The sequence below is a fragment of the Salmo salar genome, chromosome ssa15, assembly GCF_905237065.1.
Source record: "Salmo salar chromosome ssa15, Ssal_v3.1, whole genome shotgun sequence".
In the NCBI taxonomy this organism is placed as follows: domain Eukaryota; kingdom Metazoa; phylum Chordata; class Actinopteri; order Salmoniformes; family Salmonidae; genus Salmo; species Salmo salar.
In genome coordinates this window covers 54,912,019-54,931,753 of record NC_059456.1, presented here as the reverse complement: position 1 = coordinate 54,931,753, position 19,735 = coordinate 54,912,019, and the positions used below count along the sequence as shown (strand labels likewise).

General features: G+C 42.8%; 1 protein-coding gene across 4 annotated transcripts in view; it reads right to left on the bottom strand.

Moving 5' to 3' along the window:
• LOC106571749 (kelch-like protein 29) overlaps positions 1-19,735 on the bottom strand; it is a 323,412-nt gene that overhangs the window by 208,752 nt on the left and 94,925 nt on the right. For all 4 annotated transcript variants that reach the window (XM_014145163.2, XM_014145162.2, XM_014145161.2 and 1 more), the window contains one exon: positions 6,432-6,752. In XM_014145163.2, the coding sequence (XP_014000638.2) occupies positions 6,432-6,710 (279 nt within the window). In that variant the 5' untranslated portion in view covers positions 6,711-6,752. The remainder of the gene's footprint in view (positions 1-6,431; positions 6,753-19,735) is intronic.

Below are 19,735 nucleotides of genomic sequence, written 5' to 3'. Positions count from 1 at the left end.
CAATACATAATTTACCATTCATTTCTATTGGGTACAAAATAATCGGAGATAAGAAAACATGAGCTGGCGCACGTCCAGAAAAAGTATTTTGTGTGGAGGTGCTGACTAACGGCGAATAAACTACAAGCTATAAAAATAAAGACTCGCACACACGATACATCAACTCCCAGTCATTTATTGGATAAATCACCAACGTTTTAGCATCACCGTGCCATCTTCAATCTGAAATACAACCAAAACAAACATAAAATGTAGAGTCACAAGCTTGATGTAGTCATTGCGTGCTATGAATAATGGACCAAAAACAGAACTTTTTACTACACATATGTGAATTTGTCCCAATACCTTTGGTCCCCTAAAATGGGGAGACTATGAACAAAAAGGGCTGTAATTTCTAAACTGTTCAACCGATATGGGTGAAAATACACTTAAATTAAAAAATGTAATCAAATCCAAAGTTCTGGAGTACAGAGCCAAAGCAACAAAAAAATGCATCACTGTCCCAATACTTTTGGAGCTCACTGTATGTGGGAAAGATTACCACTAATTGTATATTGTACACTTGACTGGGAGAGAGAATAGATTTTGTGTGTGGGTGGGGGCTGTATATTACCAAATCAATAATAGGACTATTAATAATACAACAATAATACCACAGCCCGTATTGCCACTTTCTAACTGTCTACCTGAACAGAAAACCAGTATTAAATGGAACTGAAAATTCAGTAAGAAATGGAACGGGAAGCTAGTAGAAATGGAACAGAAAGCTAGTAGAAATGGAACGGGAAGCTAGTAGAAATGGAACAGAAAGCTAGTAGAAATGGAACAGAAAGCTAGTAGAAATGGAACAGAAAGCTAGTAGAAATGGAACAGAAAGCTAGTAGAAATGGAACAGAAAGCTAGTAGAAATGGAACAGAAAGCTAGTAGAAATGGAACAGAAAGCTAGTAGAAATGGAACAGAAAGCTAGTAGAAATGGAACAGAAAGCTAGTAGAAATGGAACAGAAAGCTAGTAGAAATGGAACAGGAAGCTAGTAGAAATGGAACAGAAAACTTTTATTTTATTTTTTTTAAGTAAGAGAAAACCTTTTGCAATGGAACAGAAAACCAGTAAAATGTAGGTTTTATATTGTGGTGCTGAAGAGGTTAAACATATTAACCGGGGAACAGGGATTAGCCTGTGAAACTAGGGCATTAGAGCTCGAGATCCTGAAATACACAGCATGTATCAATTGGTGATCCAACCAACCATGGGAAAGAGATTTCTCTGGAATATACATTTTAGTGTCGACAAATTAAAATGATCCATCGAACATGGCCTGGCTTGAAACCTGATAACACACTCACAAATACCAAATAACATTCTGATAAAAAAAGACCAAAATAAACATTCTGAAACAAAATACCAAATGACACAGAAATAAAATACCAAATATCATTCAGAAAATAAAAACACCCAATAACATTCTATAGAAAAATCTGTACATAAATGTTACCTCTAGCTAAAGGCCTCTTCTACAAAACAGGTTAAATTGTCCTTCTTTCCTGTTGTGGGTAATTAGGCCTACTTCATGAATCTATGAAAGTGAATGGCCTGTGTTAGTCAGTCTCTGACCCAAATAAACCCTGATTGCCGCGCTGCTTTCTCTTTGACCAAAACCAAAAACGACCCAGCGAGAGCCCTTACATGCTATTCATCACCTGAAAACAGAAATAGTGTTGTGATGTCAACGGCCAAGGATTCATCTGGATAAATAGATCCAGGCGCTGGAAACAAAGTGAAAATACATACAAATTAATTAAAATAAAAAATACATGCTTGGATAAATAAGGGAGATCATTTAGAAGTGCTCTCCTAGCCTAAGTGTAGTGTGGTGTTCCACGTGGCTAGCTGTACCTCATGATGGACATCGTGGCCAGATGGTACTCTTCCAGTCTCAGCACACGGCGCTTCATCACGCCTTGCTAACGCACAGACAGACGTGCAAACCAGGGAAGCCGACACGTGCGTTTATTTCATAGCTAGCTAAAGATGATACACACAGGCCTGCAATACCAAATACACACATGCAAGCACTCATACTGTCAAAATACGCGCAAAAATACAAACTCACACACGCTCACACATACTGTACACACACACACAAAGCTCACAAGCCCACACACACCCAATCCACAGGCCCATGTACACACACCCAGCCCACACACGGGTTGGGCAATGTCAACCTTTGTCCTATCGGGATTATGTACCCATAAAACATTGTGATATATGATGGTATAGGCCCATATTGGCCAACCAAACCTACAGCACGAAATTGAATACTACAACTGGATGAATCATGATGAAAGATAATGTTGTTGAAAGCCTGGGCAGAGGCTAAGTGCATGCAAATCTTTTCTAATATTTCTTTCTGGTGGGGGAGCTTCAGCATGGAACAGGTTTGTGTGTGTGTCCCTCACACATGATGGAGCGGTGACAGTCCGATGAGGAACTGTCTTACCGTAATGAGTTAGGTTATAAAGCACGAGCTGGATAGAAGCCGTCAACAGTCTTCAGAACTGGATAATAAATTGCTTTATTTGCATCAGTAAATAAATAACATTATCTGTTTCATAAAGCTGTGATTGAGAATAGCCTATGTCTAACATTAGTGAGCTAGCTAGAATTCATAACATATCATACATTTCGTAAATTCGTAACATATTGTACATTTGGCAAATTTGTAACATTTTACGTTTTGCAAATTCGTAACATATGTCACAAATTACAATACATATTATATCATACGAAATTGGTGATGGACATCCAAAAATGAATACATACCATATTAAACGTATCATACTAAATGGAGTGTTCGGTTTACGTAAAGAATAATATGAAAAGACTAGGTTGGCTATTAATATTGTTTGTTATCTCTCATTATTAGTCCCCTGGCTACCTTGTGTTTTTAAGCTCTGTTATTCATTGTTTGAACGGGAGAAATCCTTGTATAAAAATGATGAAACCGTAGCCTATAAACCAAAGTCCTATTCATAGCCTATCGAATGAAGAGAGACGGGACTATAGGCTACGTTTTTTTAAAACAGCTAGACACAAAATAGTTAAGGAGTGTCCGTAGTAAAAATATGTTTTAAAAAAAATACAATTCTTTAGTCTATAGTCCAGGGTTCATCAACTAGATGGAGCTGCGAGCAGATGGTCGGGGGGCCTGAACATAAATACAAGTAATTTCTAGATGGCAGATAGAGTATAATGTTTGACTAAAACATAACAATTTCATGATCACGTTTCTCTCCTTTGCGTGGGAATACTTGGGAACAGATTTTTTAAAATTAAAATCACTTGGAGCTGATTTCCTGGTGTTTTTAAGTCTATTATGTCCAACAATAATACATTTTAAAATGTATATTTTTTGCTCAGAAAACTTGGGGGGCCAAATAAAACCACCTCCAGTTCGTGAACACTACTAATATCCAAGGCCCCCATGCATCAGAGAGAACGAGAACATTTTCTGACTGGACATTCTGCGCTGCTTTGGTGGAATTCTCCACTCTGTTTGGCCTGCATTCCTCTAATGTGTTCTGCATATAACATATTTATTGAAATAGGCTATAGAAAATAGGAATAGGCAAGTTATTCAGAATGTCACTTGTGTGTTGCCCTGCTATGTGCTGCGAGACTCTGTTCTTTACTGCGCGGTGCCAGTCAAGTTCAAATACGCTAACCCATTGTCTGTCACATCACAATGTCGTCACCATCGACGATGTCGGTCAATCATCGTTATCGCCCAACCTTAACACACACACACTGAGAACAGCTGAGAGACGTCCTCAGAGCATACATCAATACAGCCTGTCAGGTTTCAAAGGGATACTTCGGGATACTTTGGGCAATGAAGCCCCTTATCTACTTCTCCAGAGCATGCACGCTGTTCCCATTGGTTTCCAGTCATGGCGCTAACGCAAGTTAGCAACTTCCTTCAAATGGCACGCAGACATAGAAATGGTACCCACGAGTTCATCTGACTCTGGGGAAGTAGATAAATGGCTTAATTGGCAACATCCCAAAGTATCCCTTTAAGTGAGCAACGGGCTAGCGCCAGGACAGAGAACCAACAGCATCCCTCTGCCTGACAAACACATGCACATACACGCACAAACTGCTGGACAGATACACTGAGAGACTCAGAGCAGAGCTGCTTTGATGGCAGATGACAAGAGAGAGAGAGAGGTGGCTCTAAGGTTTGTGGATGTCCAGTGTGTGTGTCGGTGTTTCATTAGGCCATTATTAAACATCAGCTTATGCCTCTAGGTGTTTCCTGTTTAAAGACATGCTCCGGATGGCGACTAGTAAGTCTTCTTTTTTTTTTTAAACCTCCCGCTTCGGGCTGAATGTGTCAATGTGTAGTTCATACATGCATAATCTATGAGCAGAATTACTGTTTTACTCCAATAGCCACAAAATCCCTAGCTGGAAAGCGGCTGTTTACTAGAAGCTGTGCAGTGCCATTTTCCCTACATTTCTCCCACGTGGGTCAGCTCCTTAACAATTAAAATTCCAGCCCCTCGCCATGAGTGACAGCTAGCAATATGCACTCACAGCAGAGAGAGAGAGAGAGAGAGAGAGAGAGAGAGAGAGAGAGAGAGAGAGAGAGAGAGAGAGAATGCAGTTACGTGGTGCACGTATCTGCACATATGCGACATAGTATGCAATTTTCGGGGATCACAAATGTATACAAATGTATAGAAATGTACTGGAGAATCTCTTTAATGATGCTATTCTATATGCTGCTAGAAAAGGTTACAACGAAGTGTCGAAGACAACACACAGGAGAGTTAAATCCCTGACTAAACACTAGCAGACAGGCCAGCATCTGGTGGAGGTTCGCTCACACACACACACACACACACACACACACACACACACACACACACACTGATTATCAACCGTCCATGTATCTGACACACATGTCAGACCAGCCGAGCTACTGAAGCTATATGCTATATGCATGGCAGCCATATTGAGTGGTCCTAATCACATTGGCAGCCATTGACTGATGACAATAGCCATGGTGGGAGACGGTGGCTGCTGAGAGTTCTGTTCCGGATATATGTCATTATTCAGCAGACAAAAAGAGGCCACTTGGCTGCCGGAGGAGATTTAACATTTCTGTGGTCAGAGAGTTCTCTCAACCATCTAATGATGCTCACTTAGCAGCAGCATTACTGCAGTCTTGTTTACCACTACTGCCTGGCAGAGGAGACAGAGACAGAGAGAGAGAGATAGACAGACAGAGCGCGAGAGAGAGACAGAGCGCGAGAGAGAGACAGAGCACGAGAGAGAGACAGAGCGCGAGAGAGAGACAGAGCGTGAGAGAGAGACAGAGCGCGAGAGAGAGACAGAGCGCGAGAGAGAGACAGAGCGCGAGAGAGAGACAGAGCGCGAGAGACAGAGAGAGAGAGACAGAGAGAGAGAGACAGAGAGAGAGACAGAGAGAGAGAGACAGAGAGAGAGAGACAGAGAGAGAGACACAGAGAGAGACACAGAGAGAATGAGATAATGTGGGGGGAAAGAAAGAGAAGGAGAAAACAAAGCCCATGTAATGGTAATGGGGTGATGTGGGGGTGAGAGAGGTGGAGAGACGCTCAGGCCCTGTGGAGTTAAATGAAAGAAAACTGATGTGATATTGCGGAAAAAAGTTAGAGGAAGATGAATGGTGGTCGAACTAGCAGAGCCAGGAGAAGGGATGAGGCTTGGTTTTCTAACTTCATTTGGTGACGCTGCCTCTCTCAGAGTATCTAGGTAACTCCTTGGGTTACAGGAGAGAAGAGAAAACTCACAGTGAACTCACTGCATAAAAGTAAACGTAAGAGGTCAAATCTCAAAATGGTACTAGGGCGTAGAACTTTTCAGATTCCAGTTTTGAGTAAGGGTTGGTGATTACAATGAAAAAGAGCTAGCAGAAAAACAGCTATCAGGGGGAAAAGACAGGATCTTTTTTAGATTATCCAATGAAGTTTATCATAGTGTAAGTTTATAATAAGTATTCCATATATTGGAAAGCACGTGCCTGTAAACCCTGCTCAGAGCTCTGTAAGCACCTACAGCTTGGACACATCTCAACTGCTGCCTCAGGTCATTTACATAATGAGAGGAGAAAATTAGTGAGGAGGAGAAAAGAGGGAACAAGCCAGCCATTTGGCAAAGAGGGAGAGAGGCAGAGAGAGAGAGGACGCGCCTAAACGGCTTGGCGGGATTGAGAAGAGTTGGAGAGTGGAGGGAGAGAGGGAGGGAGAATGAGGCCAGAGAGAAAGAGATTTGCATGGCGAGAATGGTAAGAGTTGGAGAGCGGAGACAGAGTGTATAATGAGGAGGGAGGTAAATGGTTTTGGCGTGGACGGAGAGAGAAAGAGGACCTGCGTGTTCTTACCTTGGCAGCGCCAGCGGCCGTGACTGTGACCCCTCCTTGGCGCTTGACAACCATGTCACCACCACCACTCGATGTCGTCACGGCAACAGTAACCGGGGTTGGCAGGAGGGAAGGGATGACGGGCAGTGGGAGGAGTCCCGGGCGGTTGTTACCGTTGACGGCTGGGCAGCTGTTATTGGCTCCCGATCCGTTGAGTAGGCCAGCCGGACGGATGATGTCCCGCCTCTCCCAGGGCATCCCCCGGTACTCCCTCTCGAAGCGGTTGTGGTGACGTGACATCACTTCCTCTTCCTTTCAGAGGAGACAATGACGGGGGCACGCCTGGAGAAGGGGGGGGAGAAGGGGAATTTTTATGATCAATATTATTATTAATTCAAGTAATAATGCAGCAATTTCAGCTGATCAGTCTGTTACCAATATTCTGGCCTGATGTTGTACAGCTTTAAATCTGAGTCACAATACCGCGCCATTCCAGAGAGTCGTGTCGTGTACGTGTGAACGCTCTTGCAGTAACATCTGTTCCCAGCCAACTGACTGACAGGAAAAACACACTGCGTCTCATAACATACACGCCTGTTTAAAAACGCACTGCAGCTCGTTAGCCGAATCTAACAGCCGTTCTCCCAGGTCTTAACGAGACGATAACATACAGATCAGAAATGAGCATCACCATAACAGGATCTATAAAAAACAGAAAAAAACACACTTTTAATGGACTAATTGGGTTTGGTTAAATAAAAGTCAAACAATATGCCCATTGGCTACAGCCAGACAATACATTATTATTTTCATATTGTCTTGAGGACAGCTATGGTTATAGCCTGACCTGGAGCTCATCCAGTGGTGTAAAGTACTTTAAAGTACCACTTACGGAAGTAGTTGTTTGGGGTATCTGTCCTTTACTATTTATATTTTTGACAACTTTTACTTTTTCTCCACTACATTCCGGAAAAAAAAAAATCCTGTACTTTTTACTCCCATACATTTTCCCTGACACCCAAAAGTAGTCGTTACATTTCGAATGCTTTAGCAGGGCAGGAATATTGTCCAATTCACGCACTTTATCAAGAGAACATCTCTGGTCATCCGTACTGCTTCTGATCTGGCGGACTAACTAAACATAAATGCTTCGTTTTTATATGATAGTAAAACTGTTGAAGTGCAGCTATCGTTAAATAAAATAACTAGAAAATTGTGCAGCCTGATTTGCTTAGTATGAATGTGAAATAATTTATACTTTTACTTTTGACACTTAAGACTGGCTATTACATTTAGTTTTATACTTAGAGTCATTTTCTATTCAGGTATCTTTACTTCTACTCAAGTATGCCTAGTTAAATAAAGGATAAATAAAAATAAAGTATGACAATTGGGTACTTTTTCCACCACTGAGGTCATCACTGAATTGTCTTGTGGCTTAATAACCACACTACTACCACACACAGTTACAGTCGGAAGTTTACATACACCTTAGCCAAATACATTTAAACTCTGTTTTTCACAATTCCTGACATTTAATCCTAGTAAAAATGTTCTGTCTTAGGTCAGTTAGGATCACTACTTTATTTGAAGAATGTGAAATGTCAGAATAATAGCAGAGAGAATGATTTATTTCAGCTTTTATTTATTTTATCACATTCCCAGTGGGTCAGAAGTTTACATACACTCAATTAGTGTTTGGTAGCATTGCCCTTAAATTGTTTAACTTGGGTCAAACGTTTCAGGTAGCCTTCCACAAGCTTCCCACAATAAGTTGGGTGAATTTTGGCCCATTCCTCCTGACAGAGCTGGTGTAACTGAGTCATGTTTGTAGGCCTCCTTTGCTCGCACACGCTTTTTCAGTTCGGCCCACAAATGTTCTATAGGAATGAGGTCAGGGCTTTGTGATGGCCACTCCAATACCTTGACTTTGTTGTCCTTAAGCCATTTTGTCACAACTTTGGAAGTATGCTTGGGGTCATTGTCCATTTGGAAGACCCATTTGCGACCAAGCTTTAACTTCCTGACTGATGTCTTGAGATGTTGCTTCAATATGTCCACATATTGTTCCACCCTCATGATGCCATCTATTTTGTTAAGTGCACCAGTCCCTCCTACAGCAAAGCACACCCACAACATGATGCTGCCACCCCCGTGCTTTACGGTCGGGATGGTGTTCTTCGGCTTGCAAGCCTCCCCCTTTTTCCTCGAAACGTAACGATGGTCATTATTGCCAAACAGTTCTATTTTTGTTTCATTTCTCCAATAAGTACGATCTTTGTCCCCATGTGCAGTTGCAAACCGTAGTCTGGCTTTTCTAACGGCGGTTTTGGAGCAGTGGCTTCTTCCTTGCTGAGTGGCCTTTCAGGTTATGTCGATATAGGACTCATTTTACTGTGGATATAGATACTTTTGTACCTGTTACCTCCAGCATCTTCACAAGGTCCTTTGCTGTTGTTCTGGGATTGATTTGCACTTTTCGCACCAAAGTACGTTCATCTCTAGGAGATGGAATGCGTCTCCTTCCTGAGTGGTATGACGGCTGCGTGGTCCCATGGTGTTTATACTTGCGAACTATTGTTTGTACAGATGAACGTGGTACCTTCAGGCATTTGGAAATTGCTCCGAAGGATAAACCAGACTTGTGGAGGTCCACAATTTTTTTCTGAGGTCTTGGCTGATTTCTTTTGATTTTCCCATGATGTTAAGCAAAGAGGCACTGAGTTTGAAGGTATGTCTTGAAATACATCCACAGGTACACATCCAATTGACTCAAATGATGTCAATTAGCCTATCAGAAGCTTCTAAAGCCATGACATCCTTTTCTGGAATGTTCCAAGCTGTTTAAAGGCACAGTCAACTTAGTGTATGTAAACTTCTGACCCACTGGAATTGTGATACAGTGAATTATAAGTGCAATAATCTGTATGTAAATAATTGTTGGAAAAATGACTTGTGTCATGCACAAAGTAGATGTCCTAACCGACTTGTCAAAACTATAGTTTGTTAACAAGAAACTTGTGGAGTGGTTGAAAAATGGGTTTTAATGACTCCTACCTAGGTGTATGTAAAATTCAACTGTACCTATCTATGTAACTACTGTAATAGCGAGCTAACTCAATAGTATACCATTGAATTACATGACTAGTTTCCTTTTTTAGAATGACAGAGTGTGATTGAAAGGGCAGGGCTGCTGTAGGCTGGAATGACATTGGTGAGGGAGTAAAACACTATTCTGTACCATAAACTGGTATGTCACTTTATAGGAGATCATAAATCAAAAGGGTATCTGGCTTGTGAAGTAAAAGGCGTCACTGAGGGGTGTATTGGACTCCTCACCAAAGGAATGATGTGCCTTCTAGGACCGTGATAAGAACAGTTAAATATATAAATTATCTCTCCCTCTCTCTCTCTCTCTCTCTCTCTCCCTCCCACAATGTCAAGTAGATTCCATGAGAATCACAGAGAATGATAAGTATTTTTTCTGCACACTGGTCTCTGTCACACCTCTCAGGGAAGAAGGAATGCCTTGATGTGTGTGTGGTGTAAACAGGGCCAGTGGGGGACCACTGCATTGTAAGTCTGTTGTGACCATCCATTTAGCAATAGGGACTTCACTGTCCTTCTCTAAGTCTAAACACACGGACACATTCTGTACAAACACAAAGCAGATTCTTGACAATAGAAGTGCAGAAACACTATTTTTTACAGCTCCCCTGCAGTTAGCGCTTTCACAATGTCAACATAAGCATTACATATTATCTCACACACATAAGCAGTTATTCCAACAGCACACCGGTGTGGCTGAGTAATGGTACTTGTAATATCCTGTCAGTTCCAAACCGCACCCCATTTGACTAATAGTCAACAGATCCCTGTATACACACAACATATCTGTATACAACAGGTATATGTAGGATATGAATGAGAAAAGACATGTCAGGTTACCAGGCATTTGGTGAACCAGTGAACCCAGGTTGATAGCAAAAAGCCCCAACCCAAGACTTGAGTGTTGGTTGTCTCTAGGTACTCCAATTAGGTCTCAGCTAAATGTCACTGTGGCATCACACTCAATCTGTATCTCAACACCGGTGGTGTGTGTGTGTGTGTGTGTGTGTGTGTGTGTGTGTGTGTGTGTGTGTGTGTGGGTCCGTGCTTATGGTGTATGTGTGTGTGTTGCAGCTCCATGACAGCATGACTGGAGCAACAGAGCTGTGTTTGTCACGTCTGATGTGGGGAGAAGATAATGAAAGAGACATTGGTGGTTTCTGCGTCCCGTCCTAGGGTGTTGAAAACTACACAGACCTGTGGACCGGAACAAACTAGTAACACACACGCACACACACACACACACACACACACACACACACACACACACACACACACACACACACACACACACACACCTTAACTCTTACTGTACTCTGTATACTAAGCAATGATAATTCAATACAGCTACAGATGACTGTTTGCTAAAACACTTCCTTGGTAAGTCTAGCTAAATAAAAGCTTTTTATTTAAATAAAAGTATTTTTTATTACAAAATGACTGCCTTGAGAGTGTCTTAGGTTTTCAACCAAGGATGCAAGCCACTGCTATTCCATTCCTCTGGGTGTCCAAATCCCTAAGGACTTGAAATGGTCCACTCACACACGTAGTCGTGAAGGAGGCGCAACAGCACCACTTCCGCCTCTGGAAGTTGAAAAGGTTTGGCATGGCTCCTCAAATCCTCAAAAGGTTCTACAGCTGCACCATTGAGAGCATCTTGACTGGCGGCATCACTGCTTGGTATGGCAACAGCGCCGCCCTTGACTGCATGGCACTACAGAGGAAGGCCCAGTACATTACTGGGGCAGAGCTCCCTGCCATCGAGGACCTCTATATCAGGCTGTGTGAAAGGAAGAACCTGGAAAATTGCTAAAGACTCCAGCCACCCAAGCCATAGACTATTCTATCTGCTTCCCCATGGCAAGCGGTACTGGAGCAACAAATCTGACACCAACAGGCTTCTATCCCCAAATAGCTAACAAATGGACTATCTGCATTGATCCTTCTATTTCATTTAGCACGGTCTCTAGCCCTTTCATGCGTGAGTTCCAAATATCTCTAACGGTCGCCCCAGCGTGAGTTTTTTTATGCACGTGATGTTTGAACGTTCTCTCCATTTCAGGATGTGATTGTTACATAAACAACAACACTGAATGGCTCAGAGTGGGAGTGAGAGGTTACCGTGATTGACTGCCTGCACACGCCATTTGTATCAATAAATCACTATCAGAAAATGTTTTGAGTGGTAATTATTTGTGTATTTACTGTTTTATTCACATGTTTTCAATTCTAGGTGACAAATCATGCATTCCGATTCTTGCATAGATTGTAATGGGCACATATTATGTGCGTAAAATACTTTTTTTGAAGGTTGTACTGATTATGATGAGCTAAGCTAATTCCAGCTGTGTAGCCATGTTTGTTATCATACAATGCATTCTGGGTTTCACGTAATCGTCTGTTTGACCAAAGATGTTATAACAAAATGAGGTGAGTAAGAGTTCACTCATTTTTTTGAGGACTTGAGGAAATGAATGGTGGGATGTGAACGACGGTAGATGACACACCCCTTCAACATGCATACTATAAACAGACCAAACTCATCTTGTCTCCTCTTATCATCTTCGTTTCTGTGTGGAAAAAATGCATGGCTGCGCGCTGAAACTTAATCGTCGGATTACTTTCGATTTCTAGAAAGTGTTTTACCTAATTATTTCGATCAATGGTGAGCTCACCCATGATGTGATTAATTATACATAGTAATTGCTATTAGCCAATTCATATTGTAGTTTGTGTCAGCCGAGAGTTAGAAAATATGACTGCTTGTGTTGGGTCAATCTTTCCTCAGTTAGCGCTAGGACAAATGTAGCCTACATTTTTCCGGTTCGGATGATTGTGTTGTGCTATATATACACACTTCTGTGAATATCTAAACATTGCATCCAAAAATAAACTGCTCACATTCTGGACATAACTTTGTAAGGACTGTGTTTGTGTATATAGTTTCTGAAAAAAAGTGTGGCCAGCTCAAATGCTGATTGTTGCGTCATTCGAAACTGGCCGTTCTAAACAAGCGTTTTAAACGAGTGTTCTCAACGTTCTAATCACACGGGGTGTGATCGTACGCTTCAGGGACCACTGTAGAACGATCACACCCCGTGTGATGGTACGTGTGAAAGGGCTAGGCACACTCACTTACACACTGACAGTCCAACACACACACACACACACACACACACACACACACACACACACACACACACACACACACACACACTTCATTTGCTCACACACAAAACACACACTTTCATACAAAATCACATACGCTGCTGCTACACAGTAAAAAATGTGTAAAAAATTACAGTGTTGACTTATTTTAACCCAGGATGAGTATTTTCAACATTATGAGGAGTCAATGAGCTCTCGTGTCGGAATTAAATCGGAGTGTAAAATTATGCAGTCATTGCAGTGTAAAATCAACTAAATTCAGTGTAACGATGAAAAAAAAAAAGTGTGTGATTTTTAACAAAATTAACTCTGAAAATGTGACACTACCTGTAGAGTAACTTTAACACTATGTAGACTGGGACCAAATGTTATCTGAAACAGTGTTGAATTCAACTCTATAGGAGTTAAATTAACACTTTTATTTTTACTGTGATGTTTTGTGTATTAAATATCCAGATGCCTAGTCACCTTGCCCCTTTACATATCTACCCCTACCTTTCCAGTATCCATGCAAATTGTAAATATGGTACTGGAACTGACCTTGTATATAGGTTACTTACTTTCTCATGGTCTTATTTCTATTTCTCCAGTGTTTTGGTTGTACTTTACTTTTTTTTTATAGTACTACAGATATTGATTACTGCATGCTCGGGAAAGAGCAAGCACGTGACCTTTGGGGTGAACTCACTGACTGACCGACTGACTGCAAGTCATGTGGTGACTTTAAACAGAGTCAGGACAAGTCGAAACCAGTCTGTTGGGCGTTTCTGACTCCGTCGGTTCGGAAAAGCTATTCTCTCACATTGCTGATGTGACACAATCGTAATTGCACCCGGGTAGCCTGTGTGCATTTCAGAGCGAGAGAGGAGAGGGGTGTGTATGTGGAGACAACTGGAGTGAGAGGTGAGTGGCAGGAGTGTGATTAGTTGAAATACAAGTTCTCCCTCAGGTACAGATGTAAGACAGACCACCCTGCCCGACTGCAGAGTCTGTCACTACGAAGCAGAGGAGTGCATGTGTGTGTTTGAGTAGAGTTAGCAAAGCCATATGGGAATACAGAGCCGTGGCTAGACGTGTGGAAAGACGAAGCACAGCAGATGGACATAATGTGGGCGAGACAGAAAGAGAGGCATGCGAGTGTGTGATACTGCAGTACTGGGGTGGGATGTTTACGGTCTCAGCACAATGAGACATCATATAGGCACACACACACACACACACACACACACACACACACACACACACACACACACACACACACACACACACACACACACACACACACACACACACACACACACACACACACAGTTGGTCTATAGATCCCTCCCCTGAGAAGAGGCTCCATTTCCAATGTGTGGCAGTGTGTTACTGCCATCGACCCACAGAGAGATCAGGCCAGACAGACAGCAGCAGCACAGACCCAGTCACAACAAACCAACTCTCCTCTCCACCCGACTCTCAGTGTAATTACTGTCATTACACTACACTGCATGGGCCACTCACTATTAGGCAGCAAGCTACTAACTGAAGGATTCAATCAATTGCAGATAGGGGATTTCTGGATAGCCCTTTTTGAAGCGTGTTTGATTTAGACAGCAGTGTCTCTTGCGGCTGGAGAGAGTAGATATTTAGAAATGGTCAGTCTGATATCTTTAAAAAAGACAAGACTTTACTGGAAGTGAGGCCGTCCGAAGGAAATAGTCAAGCGTGCACACACACACGTTCAGAAATAAGACACAGTGGTAAACGTGCTGACAGTTCCTCCAGAACAACAGAGAGGTATTCAAACAGATTTAAATAATGTCAGAGACTGTTCATACAGAAATTAGCCCAGGGCTACACACACACACACACACACACACACACACACACACACACACACACACACACACACACACACACACACACACACACACACTCAAAAGTATCCGTCTTAAATTTGTCTTCGATGAGCTTGGTTTTGGTTACACACAACGAAAGATCTACTGATGAAAGATGTTGATTGGATGGCTGATACCCACGCACTCTTTCCCCTCCCCCCCCACCCATCCACCCACTATCTCTTCCAGGTCACACAGGGCTGCAGGCTGGTGAGTTATATTTAACAATCCCTCTAAAGGCCAGCTGATGGAAGAAACGTAATTGATGTGCCAGAAGAAAAATACATACAAGACAAGACAGCAGAGGGGAGGCTGGCACTACAGAGTTGAAAAACAGAGATCGATGGCAGTATGGACAGATGGAGGAGAGGAGAGTAAAGAAGAGAAGAGCCTATATCTCCAGTGGCCATTAGCAGAGATGAATGGAGACCTGCCACCGTGATGACCAGCCGCAGTGTTTCCCCTATAGTCATTTAGCAGCGTCGCTCCGCTGGGAAAAACGATCTCAATCGACATTGAAATGATTCAAACCAAATCAAAACTGTAGAAATATTAATGAACCTAAATGTACAGTCTCTTCACTCTGTCCAGCTTGATAGCTAGACAGTCAGGGAGCATCAAAAATACCAAAAGCGATGGATATTTTGAGGGCAAGGAAATACTGTATACTGAACAAAAATGTAAAAACGCAACATGCTACAATTTCAACAATTTTACTGAGTTACAGGTCATAAGGAAAATCAGTCAATTTAATTCATGAATCCCTAATCTATGGATTTCACAACTGGGAATACAAGTATGCATCTGTTGGTCACAGACACCTTAAAAAAAGGTTGGGGCATGGATCAGAAAACCAGTCAGTATCTCGTGAGACCAGCATTTGCCTGATGCAGCGCGACATCTCCTTTGCATAGAGTTGATTAGGCTGTTGTTTGTGGCCTGTGAAATGTTGTCCAACTCCTCTTCAATGGCTGCTGGGTATTAGTGGGAACTGGAACACGTTGTTGTACACGTCGATCCAGAGCATCCCAAACATGCTCAGTTGGTGACTATGCAGGCCATGGAAGAACTGGGACATTTTCAGCTGCACAGGAATTATGTACAGATCCCTCCGACATGGGGCCGTGCATTATCATGCTGAAACATGAGGTGATGTAGGTGGCACGACAATGGGCCTCAGGATCTTGTCACGGTATCTCTGTGCATTCAAATTGCCGTTGATAAAATGCCATTGTGTTCATTGTCTGTAGCTTATGCCTGCCCATACCATAACCCCACTGCCACCATGGGGCACTCTGTTCACAACGTTGACATCAGCAAACCGCTCACCCACATGATGCCATACACATGGTCTGCGGTTGTGAAACCGGTTGGACGTACTGCCAAATTCTCTAAAACGACGTTTGAGGCAGCTTATGGTAGAGAAATGAACATTCATTTCTCTGGCAACAGCTCTGGTGAACATTCCTTCAGTCAGCACACAAATATCACGCTCCCTCAAAACTTGAGACCTCTGTGGCATTGTGTTGTGTCACAAAACTGCACATTTTAGAGTGGCCCTTTATTGTCCCCGGCACAAGGTGCACCTCTGTAATGATCATGCAGCTTAATCAGCTTCTTGATATGCCAACCTGTCAGGTGGATGGATCATCTTGGCTAAGGAGAAATGCTCACTAACAGGAATGTAAACAAATTTGTGCACATAATTTGAGAGAAATTAGCTTTTTGTGCGTATGGAACATTTCTGGGATCTTTTATTTCAGCTCATGAAACATGGGGCCGTCATGTTGTGTTTATATTCTTGTTCAGGGTATTATACATTAAGTGCGACCCTCCAAAATGAGTTTGACACCCCTGGGGTCAAGCAAGAGCAGGGTGAAGAGAGAGAGGAGAGAGGAGAAGAAAAGCAGACGTATTTTCATAGATTTTGGAGTAGAATATCCTTTTTTAAGTCACCAGAAGTCATTCTACAAAAAAAATTCTATTCACATATTTTCTATTCACATGAGGGTCTGATATAGACCGTGAAAACCTACTTCCTTGTGCCGACTTCCTGGCTAATCAATGGCCATATCTGAAAAATTGTGAGCAGAATGATATATTGGTGCCCTGTCTACAGTTTAGAGCTCATCCCCAGCCCATTCCTTGAATGCACCCCAAATGGCACCCTATTCCCTATGTACTGCACTTCTTTTGACAAGGGCTCATGCAATATATAGGGAGGGACAGAGTCCTTATCTGTTCTGTCCTGTGATTTCCATGGTCGGAGGAAAGGAGATGTGTGGTGACCCATATGATAGTTAATACATTATTACAGTGACACAATGATGGCATCATGATGGGATGTGACATTAGTCAATGACACACAGACAGAGTCATACTGCTAGAGACTTCCTGATCATCTGTACTGATAAGGAGAGCAGGGAAAGGCCAAATCACTCAGCTCACAATAAAGAGGGGGTGAAAGCGAGAGAGCGCTGAACGCGAGAGCTCGAGAGAGAGAAATAAAGAGATTATCTGACAGTGTCAGGAAAGAGGGACAGGTGGAAGAAAGCCTGGAGAGAGAGAGAGGGAAGGATTGCAGGGGTTAGAAAAGAGACATTTGGGGATTTAGAGAGAGGGATAGAAAGAGAGTTGGAGCGAGGGATGAAGAGGATGAGAACCACGGGCAGGGGATGATTCCCACTCCATCTGCTGTGTGTTAATTAAAACACAGTTTCAACAGAACAACAAATCAAAATACCAAGACACTAGGATGTGGAGAGGCCCTGTGGGCACTAGCTACTGTAGGTTTCTTTCTCCAGCATTCTGTTTTTAGTGAGAGAGAGTAGCGCATTTCCACAGACCAATCAAAGGGAGTGTGTGTGTGTGTATTCTCTCTCTCTCCCTCTCTCTCTCTCTCTCTCTCTCTAAACCAACAACATCAAAACAAATGTTTGTCGCTGGGGTAGCACATAGCAGACGCTGTGGTCAGTAGCTACATAAGCACAAACAGGCTTCAAGTGTGTGTGTGTGTATATGCCTCAGCTTTAGGACTAGAAGTGTCCAGTGACTTCATTATCTAAAAAGGTACGCCAAGAGAGACTCATCTGTCACAGTCACAGCTTTACTGCACAGACAGAGAAGAGGAAGGAGAGAGATGAGAGAAGGGAAAAAAAAGAGTCAAAGAGAGGTTGACAGAGGAGAGAGTCAGGGAGGAGAAATGGGGAAGGTCAAAGGAAGGGATAAAGAGTGGGAGGAGGTAGAGAACGAGAGCAAGAGAGAAAGATAAAGACAGGAAGTGAGAGAGAGAGCGCAAAAGAGGTAGGAAGAGGAATGAGAGATGTAACCCTGAGTGGCCTTTCCAGATAAGTGTTTGCATACTCAGGCCAGTTCCAGTGCCATCATTACCATGGATATACTGTGTGCGTCTGTGTGTGTGTCTGTGTGTGTGTTATTACCATAGCAATGCCCCAGGCAGTAAGATGCCCTGACCCCTCAACAACAAAGAGCTCCATTTAGCTGCTTTCTGCCTTAGAGATGAAACACTTAGACCTGCTCTGACTAAACAACGCTATTATCTTATGGAGGAGCTCCCTCAAATACCAGGCTTTAGTACTGGAGACCAAAATGCAGTTGCACACACACGTACGCAGGCAGTCACACACGCACATACACAACTGAGCACAGGGCTCCCCTCCCCCAGGTGGACGTTCCCTAGACCTGTCACTCTTCGAACGCGACCGCTACTCCGCCGTCGCCACACACACACGCGCACGCGCACACCCTCACGATAGGGCTGTGACGGTCATGGAATTTTGGATGACGGTTATTGGTCTGCCAAATGAACTCGACCACCGTTCTAACTGTTCGAAATGGACACACACTCTTCTTTCGTCCACTAGACCGCATGCGCTGCAGTCAAGAGTGGAAAAAGATTCACCGAATGGCGTCCCCGGAATCGCCAGGGTATAGGTTCCAAGCCTGTTCTATTCATTCTATTTCTTTCTGCGTACTGCTGCAGCAGGGAGGGAGGAAGGCCTTGCGATTTGTTTGCTTCAACACCTTGCGTGTAGTTTCATCACGTTGTAAAGAGTCCATGCTACCGCCGAAACTGACTCAACCGCACGAACGCCCGCCCGTCCCGTCTTCAGTCAGCTGTTCCTTCTACAAAACAATTATTTTGTATTTTTTTACAGTTACGGCGGTTGTTTTATTTTCATGACGGTCTTCATCCATAACCTTCGGTTACACGTTTATACAGTAATTGTGCCAGCCCTACTGCCCGCACACACACATACCACGGTCGGCCTCTCTGGCTAGGAAACTGTACAACAGAGAGGCAATTGACATGTAAAAGAAAAGGATGAATGGAGGACAAGAAAGGTGGATAGACTGGAGGAGAGAAAAATATTGTACTCTGGGCTGTATGAAAGGCTTAGACTGGTAGAATTTGAGCTGTCATACTAGGAAAAAGGCCTTTGGAAATGCCAGACAGACAGTGTGTGTGTGTGTGTGTGTGTGTGTGTGTGTGTGTGTGTGTGTGTGTGTGTGTGGGCGCAACCACGTGTGTCAATGCATGCGTGACAGTAAGAGAAACAGAGGGAGCGAGAGTGGAGTACAGTGACAGAGTAAATGAGAAAGAGCAGAGAGATGAAGAGAAAGGGACAGAAACCATAGGTTTAATCAATATGGTGGAAATGTGGTCTGCTGTAGATCACTTCCCTGGTAATAACACAGCCAGCCACCATCTCCCACTTTAACAGTAGAAGCGCTGGGCCTCGATGAACCCCCCCTTTAAGCTAATGAGCAGACATTCTGACTGCAACATCCTAACAGTTTAATTAATATTTAATATATGCTATCGCAACAACGATCATTTGGTCGTGTTTATGAAGGCCTTGGGTAACATTAGACTAAGATTTTCATTTCATTTCAAATAACACACTAGCCTTTTCATTAGTTTATGTTAATGTTGGCTATATGTAAAAACACAACAACAACAAAAAAGCCCAAAATTCAAGTGTTCAATCAGTTTTAAATCGGGGAGTGCCTTTGCTACAACTATGAAACAGAAAGCATGTTTGTTGGAACACGGTAACAGCTTATTTCTATAATGACAAAATATCCCAAACAACAAGACGAGCAGTCAAATCATGAAAATATCAGTCGTCTAAACATCATTAT